At 44.0% G+C, this 16484-nt stretch overlaps 1 protein-coding gene across 2 annotated transcripts; it reads right to left on the bottom strand.

The window, feature by feature from the left end:
* Positions 1–12264: 12264 nt before the first annotated feature.
* Positions 12265–16143, bottom strand: LOC125531457 (uncharacterized). 2 transcript variants are annotated; one of them, XM_087525302.1, is made up of 11 exons: positions 15699–16141; positions 15457–15618; positions 15218–15361; positions 14980–15134; positions 14260–14529; positions 14030–14160; positions 13452–13569; positions 13248–13340; positions 13091–13168; positions 12919–13006; positions 12265–12684 (listed from the first exon to the last, which is right to left on the bottom strand). In XM_087525302.1, exons 1-11 carry the CDS (start codon positions 15853–15855, stop codon positions 12656–12658), a joined length of 1425 nt encoding a protein of 474 aa, XP_087381428.1. In that variant the 5' UTR covers positions 15856–16141; the 3' UTR covers positions 12265–12655. The 2 variants fall into 2 exon arrangements, with proteins under 2 accessions (XP_087381428.1, XP_048551803.2); XM_048695846.2 differs by lacking the exon at positions 12265–12684 and having other exon boundaries at positions 12746–13006; positions 15699–16143.
* Positions 16144–16484: the final 341 nt, after the last annotated feature.

Below are 16484 nucleotides of genomic sequence, written 5' to 3'. Positions count from 1 at the left end.
TCCCTCAGTTAACCGTTGGAGTATCAAACGAAGTCCAAATGGCACGAAACTTGACAGGAGGTCTACCGGTAGTAAACCAAGGCCGCATGGCAAGTCTCGGTCCAATCCGGAAATGTTTAACCCCCACACATGAAAAGAGGTAGAGAGGGGCACCGGAGGAGATAGGAGCCCCGGAATGCAAAACAGACAATGGGGAAAAAGCTCGGATGCATGAGACGAACACGTATGCAAATGCAATGCACATGATGACATGATATGAGATGCATGACAAAGGCAACAACACACGGAGACAAAAACCCAAACCAGAGGAAAAATAAAATAACTTAGCGCCGGAAACGGCAAGAGTTGGGATACATATAAGGTAAATTACATCCGGGGTGTTACAAGGTACCCCACTATCTATCTTAGGGTTCAGGATGGGGGAGGTGGTCGCCGGCGGTGGCGGGCGTTGGCGGGGCGGCGGCGTGGGGATCGCCGGCGAAAAAGCTCGACACGGGGGGGCCTAGAGGGATGGTCGGGGTGGCGGCGGACCGGCGGTGGGGAGTGTTTTCGGGACGGGCGGGGCGGCGCACCGCTGGCCGCGGGCCGCCGGGGGCTCCTGTTTGGCCGGCTCAGGGGGGTGGAGGTTGAAGATGAACCGCAGGCCCTTGATTTCGTATCCAACGGCTGCAAAATCAAATGACCAGAGATGAAAAAGTTAGACGACCGACGTGTAGCCACACCTTGCTAGTGCGTTCAGTTTCGACAGCAAAATTCAGTTTCGACAGTTAAGTTTAGTTTCCACAGTTAAGTTCAGTTTCGACAGTTAAATTCAGTTTCGACAGTTAAATTCAATTTCGACAATTAAGTTCAGAGATGAGTGGCTGATGTATTTTACATCTAGCACTTTGTGTTTATGTATTTTACGTCATGTATTGGAGATGCTATTAGAATTCCACTCAGGTTAACGTTGTTCGTTGTCTCTCTTGTCCTGCTTCAGCCTCGGCATCATACAACTCACCAGAGCTGCTCCAACGACGAAACACTCCATCACAGCGGAGCAGTACCTCGGGCTCCATCTCCAGACGCCTAAGATCTTCTTCCCCTCCTCCGACAGCCAAGTCAGCCGGAGCATCCTCACCGGCCAACCCAATCTCGCTGAGATCGACATGGCTTCGCCAAAGAGGTTGTACACTTGTTGCATCTCTTTTTTACTCTACATGTTATATATATTGTCCACTAAGCACTCGTAGTAACGGGAAATATGATTATTTTATCCTACTATATGACAAGCAGTGAGGTATCAGGTAACTTAGCTATCCATGATGGACTCTCTTGAACGCCATCATTATTTATCTCTGCGCGTTTGAGCTATGCATTTGTCGATGGGCCTGGGAGTTGAGCTAGTATGGCAGTGGCCTGGGTCCAAAGTAATAGAAGTAGCACAAAAACATTTTTTTAGTGTAGGATTTTCCTTGCTCAAGCCTGCCTACTAGAATCGCCAGTGCTTGAAAGGAAAAGTGAATGAAAAATATCGGAATTGGAAAGTTTCCTATGATACTACTTTTCATGAATTTGGTGCAAAGGAATGGAGCAAAGGAAAACTATAGGATTTGTTCCTTTAGTGTCTCCTTGAAAGAAAAACCGTAGGAATTCTAATTTCCACTTCTCCTCCTTTTCATATTCCTATTCATCAAGCACAAGACTAAGAGATAGTAGCATAATAGCATTATAACTGTACATTTTCTTGTGGTTTGACTTAATCTCACCATGCATTTTTGCATCGTGTGATCTTCCAATTGTTGTGAATCAAACACCCAGATTTGCAGATATCCTGTGTTTTTAAATTCTCTGTTTTGCACGTGCATTCCTATCCTATTCCTGTCTATTTCCTATCCCTGCATTGTTAGAATCCTCAAATTCAAACAAGCCCTTACTCAATTACTTTTGTTACAGATATATGTCAAAGAAAACCTTGTGTGGTTTGTCCTGCTCCTGCGGCGGTGTGTTCCACCCCAGCTCAGCTACTCCAATGACGGAAGGGTTCACCGCAACAGGGATCCACTCTGACTGTCTTTCGCCACCTCAGATCTTCTTCCCCGCCGCCAGCAGCCACGGCAACTGCATTACCATCATCAACTGAGCAGATGGCCTTGAGGACTACACGGGTCCGCAAGAGAGGTCGCACTCTTCCGTGTCTGCTTACGTTATGCGTCGCTTAATATGATGACATGCTACATTATCGTCATGTTCACCTATTAGACTCCGAGTCAGGTCCAAACTAATGCTGAAACTTGAGTTTTTAAATGGTTGTGGGGTACATATTGGGGCAGCAATCAGTACTATTTGTCTACTATCTGGTTAATCTCCGGTGTCTACTATGAGTTTCATGTTGGGTGCAAACAAACATTAAAGGAGCCATTATCTGTGTTTTTTAACTAAAGGTATTATTTGCCTGCTATCATTGGTTTTGGATCTATCCATAGTTTGCTACCATCACTCTAGATTTGTGCATGCACTCCTTACATAATCTCACTATGTTTTATTCCTATGCATGCCAGTTATTGTACACAATGGAACTGATCATGTAGAGCAAAAGAGACGAGCCTTGCGTGGCAATAAAATTTCATGCAGACGTCGTTCCATGGTGGGCGCAAAGGCAGCCCCCCTCCACCCACTTCGGATCATAATCAAGAGGCAGATAACTGTTATGAGGGGGATTCAGAAGGAGAAGACCACTCCTATTTACCCCATGAGGTCTTTGCTCTAACTTGGCATGCTGATGTTGGTAATATCATGCATATGGTGCCTTGCATTGCTTACTGTATACATTAAAGATGTCATCTGCTTAGTTTAGACATGCTTTGTGTCAATGCCATCTGTTTAGTTTCTTTATCGTATATGTGAATCATGCAATGTCATCTTGTCTAGCCAGGGATCATATATGTGAATTTTGCAATGCCACCCTGGTTAGCCAGTCATCTTATATGTGAATTATATCATGCCATCATTTTTTTATTACGTGTTAAATTTGTCAACAATTTTAATACATTCAATTACTCTTCCTGTGCATCAGCCATTTGGCACGGTCATGGAAAAAATCTAGAGTGGAAACAAGGTCTTTAGAGCAGACAATGATATCTGATGAAGCGCATGTCTTGCTGGTTACCGATAGCTCCTCAGAGGAGGATTCAGAGACAGATGACCAGTCATATCCCCCCCCCCCCCGAGGTGCATGCCCTAACTTGGCAGAGTTATGTTGCTCATATCGTGCGTATGGTATCTTGCATTGCTATGTCATTTGCTTAGTTTAGACATGCTTTGTGTGAATGCCATCTGTTTAGTGTCTAATTACCATATATGTGAATTATGCAATGCCATCTTGTTGCAAGACATTATATATGTGAATTATGCAATGTTATCTTGTTGCAAGGCATTATGTATGAGAATTATGCAATGCCATGCTGTTTAGGCAAGCGTCATATATGTGAATTATATCATGCCGTCCTTTTTTGTATTTCTCATTGCTTTTGTCGACAATGTTTGTATATTCAACTGCTCTTCCTGTGCATCAGCCATTTGAATTGGTGATGGAGAAATCTGGAGTGAAAACAAGGTCTTCAGACCAGACAATGCTACCTGCTGAAGCAGATATCTTGCTGGTTACGGATAGCTCTTCAGAGGAGGATTCAGAGGCAGAGGACTAGTCCTATTATCCCCCTGAGGTGTATGCTCAAACTTGGCAGGGTTATATTACTCATATAATGCATATGTTGTATTGCAATGCTTAGTTTTTACATCATATACACAATATTGAATGCCATCTCCTTAGTTGACACATCATATATGCGATTGCCCTCTGGTCACTTCCTTAGTATATAAATCATATATTTGAATTATGTCATGCCATGATGTTTACATAGACATGTCAGGACCCCGATTCCAAGCCACATCAATCTAGCCGGTAACACCTCATATCACTTTGCGGCCTCACGCACGGTATTCCACGGGTGTCGCCTTACCATGGCTCGGGACCGTTTGCGCCTTTTGGCTCACATATATGATAGTGTCGCTAGAATCCATATGACAGAGAACCCGGGCCGACATGGCTAGTCGTGAACCCAAAGCGGCACAGACCTATGGAGACAGGCATACATGAATCACATCGAGCATGTCGATCATCAGCGAGTGATTCCGGGCTGTAGCACTGGGCTAACAGGACTCCGGAAGTCACCGCGTGACATTTCCCCGAAGGGACAGATATAGGAATGAAGTGAAACACATGCCGGCCAGTCAAGTGTCCTGAACAGTAGTGCTGGGCTAGCAGGACTCCGGTGAACCGGGCTGTAGCGGACTACTATGGCTCGAGGAACACTAGACTACATTTCCCCATAAGAAAGGCTGCCAAGGATAAACAACTAGATTGTCGGATCCCACTCATACCAAGCATTTCAATCATACACACAATATGCCCGATATGAGTACATACAACATGGCATCACAACAAAACTCTACAACTCAAGTACTTTATTTAAAGGCTCCAGAGAGCCATACATAACATGTTCATACAGATAGGGGTCACATGACCCGACACTCAAGTCATACAGTCATACAAGCACATGCGGAAGCAACCGGTCTGAGTACAGACACTAGAAAGAAAGAAGGCTTCTCAAAGCCTGTCTATCTACATAGGGCCCTCCATGGCCAGGATCACCACCTGGGTGGCTAGTCACTCGTCGACGTCAAGGTCTACGTAGAACCCATCGGAGGGGGCGGTGTTGTCGTCTGAAAACAGTAATTAAGCAAACATGAGTACAAAGGTACTCAACTTACATCAGAACCTACTATACATGCTCATTCTCAAGAAGGTGGTGGGGCTATTGCAGCAAGCCAGCTTTGACTCTTGGCTAAGCTATCCTACGGAACTTCACTAGTAAAATAGTTTTCGCACACGAGTCCACTACTCACCAACACAATACTCCACCGGGGATCCTCCCTCGTCATCCTACGAGAGGGCCATCCTCGGTACTCACACTTATCTTGAGTCTTTTAGTAGTATGCATTAACTTGTCTATGAACTGTATAGGCAACCAAGTAGTCCTTTACCGTGGACGCGGCTATTCGAATAGTTTTATACCCTGCAGGGGTGTACTTCTTCATACACGCTTTCACCACTTACCGCCGTTTACACGACATGTACTCGGCAACCTTCAAGCGAAAGCCCATCGAGGGTGTCGGCCACGGCCTACCTAAACACTTAAGTCTCTAGTCCAGGTTTATCGCCTATCCAGGTTCCATCCGCAGGGAGTCCGGCCGAGGTTTCCACATACGGCCCCGAACGATGTGAACAGGGTCCCGAGACGCCAAACGGGCGCCCGGCATACCCGGCCACGGTGTATCTACCGCAACATAGCCCGCCCCTAGGGTCAGCACTACGCACGGCCGCCAACACATAACCTACAAACACCAGAAACTATTTGCAACTCCTGGACAGAGTACTAGGGTGATTAAGAAGCCGAGAGGGTCCATTGGTTTCTGGCCCAACGTACGGTAGTAACTGCATCTTAAATCACACATACAGATCTCAGTTCTTATGGACGGTCTCAATGAAACAACCCACCATGTACTCCTACATGGCCTCTCATCGATACCTTTACCAAAACATGTTCAACACATCCCTCATATTACCGACATAATCATATCACTCTAGCCCATCACCCAGATGAACCAGACCTGACACAACTCTAAGCATAGCAGGAATAGCAAGGTAGGAATCACATACATGGCTCAATCAACTCCTACACATGCTTGTGGGTTTCATCTAGTTACTGTGGCAATGACAGGTCATGCAGAGGATAAGGGTTCAACTACCGTAGCACACAGCAGTTTGAATCGTGATGTCTTAATGCAGTAAACAAGAGCAGAAGCGAGAACATGGGTTGTATTGGAATGATCAATGGTTGCTTGCCTGATGGAGTGGTAGTGGGATACTGCCCTTCAGTTGGATACTCGTGAATATCCTCGGAGGCAGAACCTACCACGAAGAACACATCGGAACACAATCAACACATGACGATATGCAACAATATGATGCATGCTATGACATGGCAATATGAATGTGTCTTGGATGCAAGCTATAACAGAAAGGAATGAACTCATTTGAATCAAAGATTCAAATATTAGCTCATTAAACATGGCCTTAATAGTGCATTTCCTTAGTCTGCTTAAACAGCAAGGTGAACTTGTTTTGTCATGCATGAAACCATTACAGATGGATAGATTGAATTTTTCTGATCATTTTTCATATATAAATCATTGCATTTGGAGCTATGGTTGATTTTCTATGATTTTTAGAAGTTTTAAACATTTTCTGGAATTTCCTGTATAAGAATAATTCCAGTAATTTAATTACTGCGTCAGCATTACGTCAGGATGATGTCAGTGGTCAACGGGGACGTCCAGGTCAACCTGACCAGTGGGTCCCGCGTGTCAGTAGTTAATTAAACTAATTATTTTTAGCTAAAACTAATTTGATTTAGTTAGCAGAGGGGGGCCCACTTGTCATTGACTCAGGGGAGTCAACCTGGGCCCACCCAGTCCACATCAGCGGTCAAACCTGCCGGTCAACGGGTCAAAGCCTGCCGGCGAGGCCAGACGCGGCGGCGTGCTGCGGGATTTGCCCACAGGGCTCCATTTGCTACACGGAGAGCAGCTACGGGCAGCTGGTGCTCGCCCGCATCCAGCCGTGGTGATGGCTTGGCCGGGGAGTGGCCGGAGCATCGCCGGCGATGAGGGCAGGCGAAGGCCGAAGCTCGGGCCAGCTTGTGCGCGTGGCTGCAGTGGCCTAGGTGGTGTGGCGCTAGCACCTACAGCCTCTACGCGGCGCGAGGAGTGTGACGGACACAAGCCCGTGACCAAATGGTCACCGGAGTAACGCCGGCGACGTGGTCAGGCGGTGGCGCGTTCGGGCACAATGGATGCGGCGCCTACGGTGTTCTAGGGGCGAAACGGAAAGCACGGCGAGGTTTAGCAGCTCACAGAGAAGCCGCAGGGAGGGTCAGCGTGCTCGGGGAAGGCTCGGTGCGGTCGAAATGGCGACGGTGATCTGGGCGGCCCGAGGTTGAAGACGACGGTGGCGGGGATGATGCAGGGGCTCCGGCGTCTTGTGGCTTGCCTAGCCGGTGTAGTCGACGACGACGAACCGTCCGGACACGGTGAAAGGGCGCGGGGACGGCGTTGGACGCGGCTGCGGTGGCGGCAGCGACGGTGACGTCTCGGGCGACGTCGGGGAGGACGAGAGAGAGGGGTCAGAGGGGAGTGCGGGTGTCTGCGAGGTCGGGGAGAGCGAGAGGGTTTGTCCCACGTCGACAGCTCGACGAGGGGAACAGCGAGGCGGCGGGTAGCTGCGTGGCACGCATGCTGTGCTCGCCGTCGAGCACCTGCCTGCCTGCCTGGCCGAGCCAAGCAGCTCGCTGGAGCGGTAGCTGGGCTGGGCCGGCAGGTGGGCCTGGTGGGTGGCGCCAGGTAAGCCTTTCCCTTTCTCTCTTTCTTGTTTTGTTTTCTTTTTCTATTTTTCTGTAGATTTAGGGCTTTATTAAAAATACTAGGCACTTACTAAAATCCTGAAAATAATTGTGGGCTCTGTTGGGATTATTCCTAACAGCCCTCACTTAAATCCAGAATTATTTGAACATTTAAAATATTTACTAGCATTTAAATGTCCAAAAGCAAATTACATATGATTTAATTCAGTGACCTTCTGTTGACCTAGAAAAATGTGCACCAATTTTGCTAGAGGTTCTAACCCAAGACAAAGAGGGTGAACTTTTTAGAAGGGCATTTAAGGTTCATTGAAAATAATTTTAGTAAACCCTAGTTGTTTCCAAGGGGTATTGGGGGTTTCTGCCTTCCCCAATTCAAATTTAAGAGGAATTTAAACATGATGCACATTCTAATGCTTGAACTAGTTAGGGTGTGACAAGACAGCATGTATTTGAATTATGGCATGCCAACCCATTTTCTAAAGACATAATATAGTTATATCATCTCGTCCTGTTTACATAGTCATTATTTAAATTATGTCATTCTATCCGTGAATTATATCATGCCATCATGTTTCCATCGACGGCATGTTTGTGATTTATGGCATGCCAACCACTTTAATAGACACAACATATAGTTATATCATGTCATCCTGTTTACATAGTCTTCATATTTTGAAGTATGTCATTCTATCCTGTTTAATTAGCCATCATACATGTGAAATTGTGTCATGCTATCCTGTTTAATTAACCATCATATATGTGAAATTATGTCCTGCTATTCTGTTTGCTTAGACAACATAAATGTGAATTATTTCATGCCCTGTTTTCTTCCCTACTATCCATTGCACCTGTCTATCTTACAATGTCTGTACATTCAATTACTTTTCTTGTTTATCAGCCATTTCAATTGGAGGGAGTGATGGCAGTATCTGTGGGAGTAAAAACACGGTCTTCAGAAAAGATCGTGCTACTTGTTGATGCAGATAGAACCACGGTTGTACTTGCCCAAGAACCAGCCCCACCACACATAACCCACACTCATGCAGATTGTACCCCTACCCAGTTGGACAAAGAACCAGTTACACCCCTTCTAACCCCAACCCCAGCAGATAGACACCCAGTTCCCGTTGACACAACACCGTCTCCACCACAGAGCACCCAAACACGAGCAGTTAGTAAGGCAACTGCAGTGCCCAAATCATGAGGACCACCACTCCGAACCCGAAGTCAACGCTTAAAGCAGAAGAAGAATTGTTCTCAGGTCAGGTTCCGTAGCTATGGTTCATACTACTTTGCTCTTGCATCACTTATTTACTGATACCAACTAATTTCAAATTTGAAGGATGCAATTGAAACTCCAATGGCGCAACAGGTATTTTTTAAACCTGTTTCTTCAATGTGTTTGGCTGTTTGCTGTTGTAACTTGCTCTATGTTGATTTCAGTTTCAATTGAATAAACATGTATGTTCTCATGCCATGCACATTACAAGTGTTGTTATTGTTGTGTAGTTTCCCACACTTATATTCTGTCTATGCTGCTTTGTCTTAAATAGATATGATTCGAACTGTATCTATCTTGATTTGGCAACATAAACTAGAATGATATAGACCATACAGTGACCATACTAACTAGATATATGTTTGTTTCATGCTGTTATCCTGTCCACCTTACTACTGAACTGGTTTACCAAAATGAGTTTCATATACTGCATTGTAAACCTGAGATGTGTTTGTTTGTTTCTCTTTTAGAACGCAGATAAAATATTGGAGAAGAGTACCCTGTTATGCAATGGTAAAGGAAGTAATGCAGATAAGGTTCAAGATAGTGAGACATCCCTATTGGTCTCCAAGAAAGCTGATAAAAACTATATTGAAGACACTGAGACAACCCCAAAGTCATGTCTTGATGTAGTGTTCGAGTTACTGGCTACCACTGCAGGCACCAGCTCTTCGAACTCATTGCCTGAATCAGTTCGGCTTCTTGAGTCTCAACTTCAAGTTGAAAGACATCAATCAGATGTTATGCAACAGGAAGCCGAAGGACTAGGAAGTCCCTGCAGAATTCAGATGCATACTTTCTGGTGCAACAGCAAGCGCTGGAGGACTTAAGCGCCAAACAAGAGAAACTTAATAAGCTTGATAAGCATCTTGCCAGCATTATGGGTACCCAGGATATTGTTTCTTGAGCTCTTCTAAAGTGGTTTCAGTTCTGGACTTGTTTTGTTGCGGCGTTTATATGCTGCTGTGTTCCCTATATTTGCACTGGTGGCGAACTTTGATGCCCAGTGGATATAATATGTGTAATAGCAGTGATAGCCTAGTGTAAGTTGCTTGCTTATTTATTTCCTTATTGACTTGTTTATTTGTTTGCTTGTAGTCAGTGCAGTTCTTTTTCTGCGGTTTGCTAGTGGCTGCAATAACCTCTTTTTTTTAAACAAGGCCACAATAACCATGGGCTAATATTTACTATAGTGACACTGGGCCTCCTATGGGCCGTAGAAACAGTGGGCCTTCTACGGGCCGTATAAGCAGTGGGCCTTCTACGGGCCGTAGAAACAATGGCCCTTCTACGGGTCGTATCATCAATGGGCCTTCTACGGGCCATATCATCAATGGGCCTTATACGGGCCGTATGATCGATTGGCCAAATATGGGCCAAACAGACCGCATTCTGGCCATAAACGGGCTAGAGTTGGAATCGTCCGTTCATGGGCCGACCATAACGGGCCATCATTAATAGGCCGTATTTGATGACGCTATGAAAACGGCTCAACGTATTAACGGATCACAAATGGGCCGACTGTAACCACGGGCTGAATTTGGCCCACAAGCAAAAAATGACAGTAACGGGTCGTAAGTAAACGAATGCTAGAAATGAGCCCAAGAATAAATGGGCTCTGAGAAGGCCGAAAGATAACATGGGCTGGAGACGGCCCAACGGAATAACGGGCCGTTAATGGGTATAAAGTGATACACTGTTTATTACGGGCCAGTTTCACCACGGGCCGTTAATGGGTGTAAAGTGATACACTGTTCATTACGGGCCAGTTTCAAGACGGGTCGCTAATGGGCCAAGAGTTACAAAAGGGCCTCATATGGGCCGAAAAACGTCATGGGCTATACATGGGCCAGAAGTGAAAACATGCTGGAATCTATTGGACGGCCCAGATGATGCTATTGGGCCTAATTCGGATAGGGCGTAACGGGCCTTGGGTTAGCGGGCTGTAAATGGGCTATATGTGAACAGGCCGTTAACAGGCTTTCCATGGGCCAGCCCGCCATCTTTTGACCAAGTCAAATGAGCCAGCCTTTTCACAGGAATGGGCCACTGTTGGGCCGTGCCACGTGTCGACGTATCATAGGCGCCTTCTATCCAATGAGTGGATGAAATCTGTCCCAACGATGAGCCGACACGTGTTTCCTCTAGCCAATGATGATTTTACACGTGAAAAATCCCCATTGGTCGGGGCTGTTAACGGGTTATCGGATCCAAAACCCGACCCGATAGCTTAACGGTGTTCCGTTACGGTGGATGTCACGTGTCGGTCACCCTTAACGAACGCACTTCTGTGACGCGCGATTTATTGTCATGTAAGTGGACACTTCCGTGATGATAATTTTGGTAATGTCATGGAACACTTCTACGACAGCACAGGTATGACTATCTTGATTCTGTCATAAATTTGTCATGGATATACATGCATGACAAAAAAAGCGACCTACTGTGACAAACACACACCATCACGGAAGTGTATTTTTTTTGTAGTGTGGATAGCGGCCTCCCGCATCCATGTCCATGGACTGGTTCCCACTATCCATGAACGAATGTGGGAGAAAATTTACGGGTCATCGTTGGAGATGCCCTTATCACTCTTCACAACAATTTTGCGGGTACTACCCAAAAGATTCTGCAAAGTTAATGCTAGAAAGGCACACTGGTTTGACAAGGAGTCACGTACTAATACTTTGGTATTTCCCCATATAGAATCATTGATCTATACTTGATGTTAATTCTGACAAAAATTATTCAAATACGTATAAACTTGACAACAAAAGAATACACTTGTGTACATGAAACACGAATAAAAATGCTAGAATGTGTTCACACAAATGGCAAATATTGTTACTTGTCTTCAAAGATTCTATCATTGTACAATGCAAAACATAGATGAAATGTTGGTGGGCTGCATGTTGGCTTCCAGAACGAGTGAACCTGATGATGATCGCCGAAGTTGAGCCTGCAGCACCCTGGCATCAGCCTCTCAGTTCTGAATGCCCAGGCAAACTTCCCAGACGTCAATGAAGATGACATCGATAATGCCGACACTCCTCTCGATGTCTGCATCGGATCTTCAGACTATGAATTCGTAAATCAGATGGCTAGGTGATGGTACATCAGATCCAGGACCATTGACACATGTTTTGGTGGGGGTGATAGCATTTGTAAAACTCCTAGTGGCACAAGAATAACATGCCTTAATAGCAGGAAATGTAATATTAAAGCTCGTGATGGCCATTCATTTTACCCTGCGCAGAAAGCTAAAGCTTATGTGCTCGTTGGATTTCGCCTGCAGCCGGCCTTACAAAAAACAAAAAACAGGTGTGCCAAATTACTGGCAAGCGAATTCACCACCAGGAATCGGCCCAACTGTGGGCGCAAAATTAGCAGTGCCAACCAAAATATTCGCTCAGATCAGAAGTTTTGGGTGACATCCAAGCGAACAAATAGCCCATCAGTCAATGCTCATAATTTGGTAGGGCTGTTGTGGGCTATCACCCAAACAGCTCCTGTATTTTTGTTACACATACATATAAATTCTTACTGTAAAATATATTAATCTTGTGCCAAACATTTCACTCTAGCACAATTAGAAAGTTCAATCCATCATCTAAGTTGTACAAGATACGAGTCTCACAAAACTCAGAAGAAGTACCTAGATTCTACTCTAGCCATGTTGCTTCCACGTTCCATGAATTACATTTAAAAAATAACCATAATCTTAAGTTTTTGACTGAGGATACATAATCTATGAAACTTATGTCTATAATTCACATCAGGTTAACTCCATTGGCTCCATGAAAGAACCAATTTATCGAAATGTATGTGTTAATTCACTCATCTCCAAAGAACATCAAAGGCCATCGGTGATAGGGTAAGTGCCTACACAAATAAAAACATCAAGGTTCAATTAGATACACCACGTGTATTGGTGATTATCACATTATACATTCAATGAAGCAAGAGGCAGAAAGAATTCAAGAAATTCAAAAAAACTATAAGAAAGGCTTAGGGCAATTGGCGGACAAGAAAAATTAAATCTACACAAGAGAGAAATGCAATAACTTAAATTCATCATAACAAGAAAATCAGCTACTACGTTAATAAGATAGTTACCTTCTATGATATTCTCTCCACAATCCGATACAATTACAGTCAGGTTTCTAACTCTTCGGCGAAGTTTCGTGGCACGAAATATTTGAATCTGTAAAGTCAGCAATATTATTTCCAATTTCTATAGTCAACATAAATTTAAGCATTCCATAGTTAAAACATGATACTAACTTACCTGAACATCTGTTTCGGCATTTAAGACTTTTGCTTGAACAAATTGGTCCCCGCCTATATCCAGCAACATCTTTTCCAACTAACAAGTTACAAAAATCAAGAGCATGAAGTGTCACATAAAAAAATACCCCTTTTCCATTTTACTTAAGACACCTTACCTCAATTGTATTAGAAATATACTCTTCATTGAAACGTTCAATAATATCACCCTTGCGGATTCCATGTTTCTCAGCATTCGATTCTTTTGACACCTATAATGTTTAATTGGCCATCATTAAACCATAATATGCATATGAGGAATTTTTTAGGAAAAGCTAATAGCAAGTGTGAAAATAAATAATGTTAAACATCAACATATATACCTGTTCAACAATAAGACCAGATGCAATGTTATGCTTACGCCTCATCCTCTCAATACAGATAGGATCTAGAAGCTTGATGGAAGCAAAGGTCATTCCAAGGTGGGCACGAGGGATGCACCTATAAAAAATATAACCGTTAAGATTGTAATCGTCTTACAAACTTGTGTTAAATATTTAAAATAAACAACGTATTCATTAGAATCCATACCAAATGAGTATCACACAAAACTTAGATGAGACCATTATAGAATTAATACCATAACAAGACCATTAGTTCACGCCCTTCGTAAAAGAGGATTAAGCTCAAAAAGCAAGTCACCAAGTTAAGTAGAAAAACTAAATTTTACACCAAATTAGTTCCCTATAACCTGCATAAGAATAGTTTGGAAAACACGCAAAATTCGATAAGGTGACCTACACACATGTTCTCTATGATGTTACACATTTTATAGCACCTAGGCCTCACATAATGATTTTTCTAAATCATATTTCAGCAATTTCATTCAAATGCAGTAATTGTTAAGCAGTCATTAGCTGAATTAATAACACTAAAAAGGAATTGAGAATAAGGGCCGTACTTCAACTTTCTCCACGAATCCAAGCACTTGTGCAATATAGAAGAAGGTAAAAAGGTCTCATTGATTTGATTGTTAACCATTCCCACAACCTTGCCTTCTAAGTCAATGACAGGGCCTCCATCGTCACGGAACTACAACATAGTAACCATAACAAACACTGTAATTTGTACTAGGAAAATAACAACATTTAAATATAAAACATAAAGTTAGAATTAAATCAGAGTACGTACATGATGTTCATCATTGGAAAAATACATGCAGTGACATCTCTCATGACGGATTGGAACCTTGTATTCCACCCTACCATGGGTTATCCTTAGATCAAGACTTCCGTCTCTTCCAAGTCGGAAAACGTCTTGACCAGAGTGCACATTGTCATTAAAAGTGGATAGTTGAACCGGTTTGTCCACCAGAACCTCATAAAGAGCAAATTCGTAGTGCTCCTGCAGGTAGAGGAGACTGGCGACTGCAGTTGTGTCGTCCAGCAAGTGAACAATGACCTGGAAAGACAACCGCAAAATTTATGACACATTGATAGAATTTTCATAATATTGGATGAAGCCATTTTCGCAAGTAGAAAAACCAAACGCCACATGAATCAAATCTATTATTTGAAGTACAGAGTGTACATACATACATACATACATACATACATACACACATACTCCCTCCGTTCTGAATTACTTGTCACAGGTATGGATGTATGTAAATGTATTTTAGTTCTAGATACATCCATTTCTGCGACGAGTAATTTGGAACAGAGGGAGTACATACTAGTTTCATTTTCTTATACAAAAATTGAATAGAAATCATATTTAATTGGTAACGGCTGTCCGATTGAGGCATTGCAAACAATTAAATTTTGAGATGAAAGAAAGAAAAAAGAAACAAACACTAGTGCATGAAGAAGATAGATAAAAGGAACAGTGGACTAATGTTAAGAAGCTCACCTCGGCCTCGCGATGATATTCACCCGTCCACTCATTCTTCCACTCGTCGTATTCCTTTGCGCGAATGAGATGCGCGGACGTCAAAACCACGGCAGTATTCTTCCTGTCATCCCGTTGAATCCACAAGCCAGAACACCTATTCAGCGGCTCATCATCTGCAATTAAATTAAAGCAAACGGAAAGTCAGAACACTCGGTCGATGTCTTGGGAAATGTTAAGTACATGTTTAGTTACATACCGAGATAGGACGAGAGGCTGACGATAGAGTCGGCGGCAAGAAGCACGGCATCCTTTGCAGGCTCACGGATATGAAGAATGCTTCGGTCCTTGGAGAGGCACGAAAGAGAAGAGTGGCGATTCAGGGTGAAGACAAACCGACAAGCTACATACATACATAAAGATGGGGGGAAATAGCTAGGTTAGTGTCTTGGTATTGGTAACGAGGATGATGATGGCGAGAAAAAGAGGGATCGATACATTTATCTGCTCGGTATTCGGCTTCGGCGTGCTTGAAGGCGGCACGTATGTCCAGCCTGTCAGCTAGTTCGTCGGGGATGTAGGGCCTGTGGAGCAGAGGGCTGGGTGGATAGGCGGATTCCTCCGACGAGGACTCGGCCGCGTCGTCGTCGTACGCACGATCTACATACAATACGTAGAGAAAAATGTAAACACCAGTACTGGTACTACTCATGCCGTGATTGGGAGGGGAGGCTGGGTACCTAATTTTGGTTGGGGTTGGGTTTTTTCACTCTCGAAGGCCGCGAACATCAATCTTCGATCCTCAGCCAGGCTTCTCTTGGTCGTCTTCTTCTTCTTCCTGGCTTCCGTGTCCGTGTCCGGATCCCCCCTCCTGCGCCGCCTCCCGGCCTTCGGCATCTTCCAACGGTTTGGGGATTGAGACGGCTGCGTCGAGGGGTGCTTTACCCTTTTCTTTCAAATCTTTATTTTTCTTGTATATATAGACTGGCCCGGCGACTGCGTCGAGGGGTGCTGTAATGCGGTGTTGTTTCCGTCACGGAATCGACCTGGGCTGCCCATAGACCCTGGCCCATAGACCCCACCACGGCGGCAATCGGCCGGCCCAGCTAGAGTGTATGAGCACTTCGCAAAGATGATGCGGTGTTCGCTATTTTCTTCTTCTTATAAGATCGCTCTTTTTGCTGACTTATTAGGCTGGTCATAGTGGAGAGTAACTTGTACTAGTGTCATGCATATGCCATTAGTCTAAATTACTATTTTCATAGTGCAAAATAACATAGTACTATTGTTATAGAGGACTTTATTTATTAGCTTATAGACTCATGGTGTCTTGGGAAGCGCTATGTTATGGTAACATATTATGTTACCACTTCTCATTAACTGCATGTCATATAAGCAAAATTTTCTTGGAGTGCACTATGCTACTAGCTAAGTTACCCCCACTATGACTAGCCTTATAGACATTGCTGCTGTCAATGATGATGTCGGCTTGTCATGCATGATGATAAGAACATCTACAGTTGGAA

The sequence above is a fragment of the Triticum urartu genome, chromosome 5A (genome assembly GCF_056163025.1).
Source record: "Triticum urartu cultivar PI428250 chromosome 5A, HENAU_Tu73, whole genome shotgun sequence".
Lineage (NCBI taxonomy): Eukaryota > Viridiplantae > Streptophyta > Magnoliopsida > Poales > Poaceae > Triticum > Triticum urartu.
The sequence above is the reverse complement of the archived record's forward strand: the minus strand, read 5'-3'. Positions and strand labels throughout refer to the sequence as shown.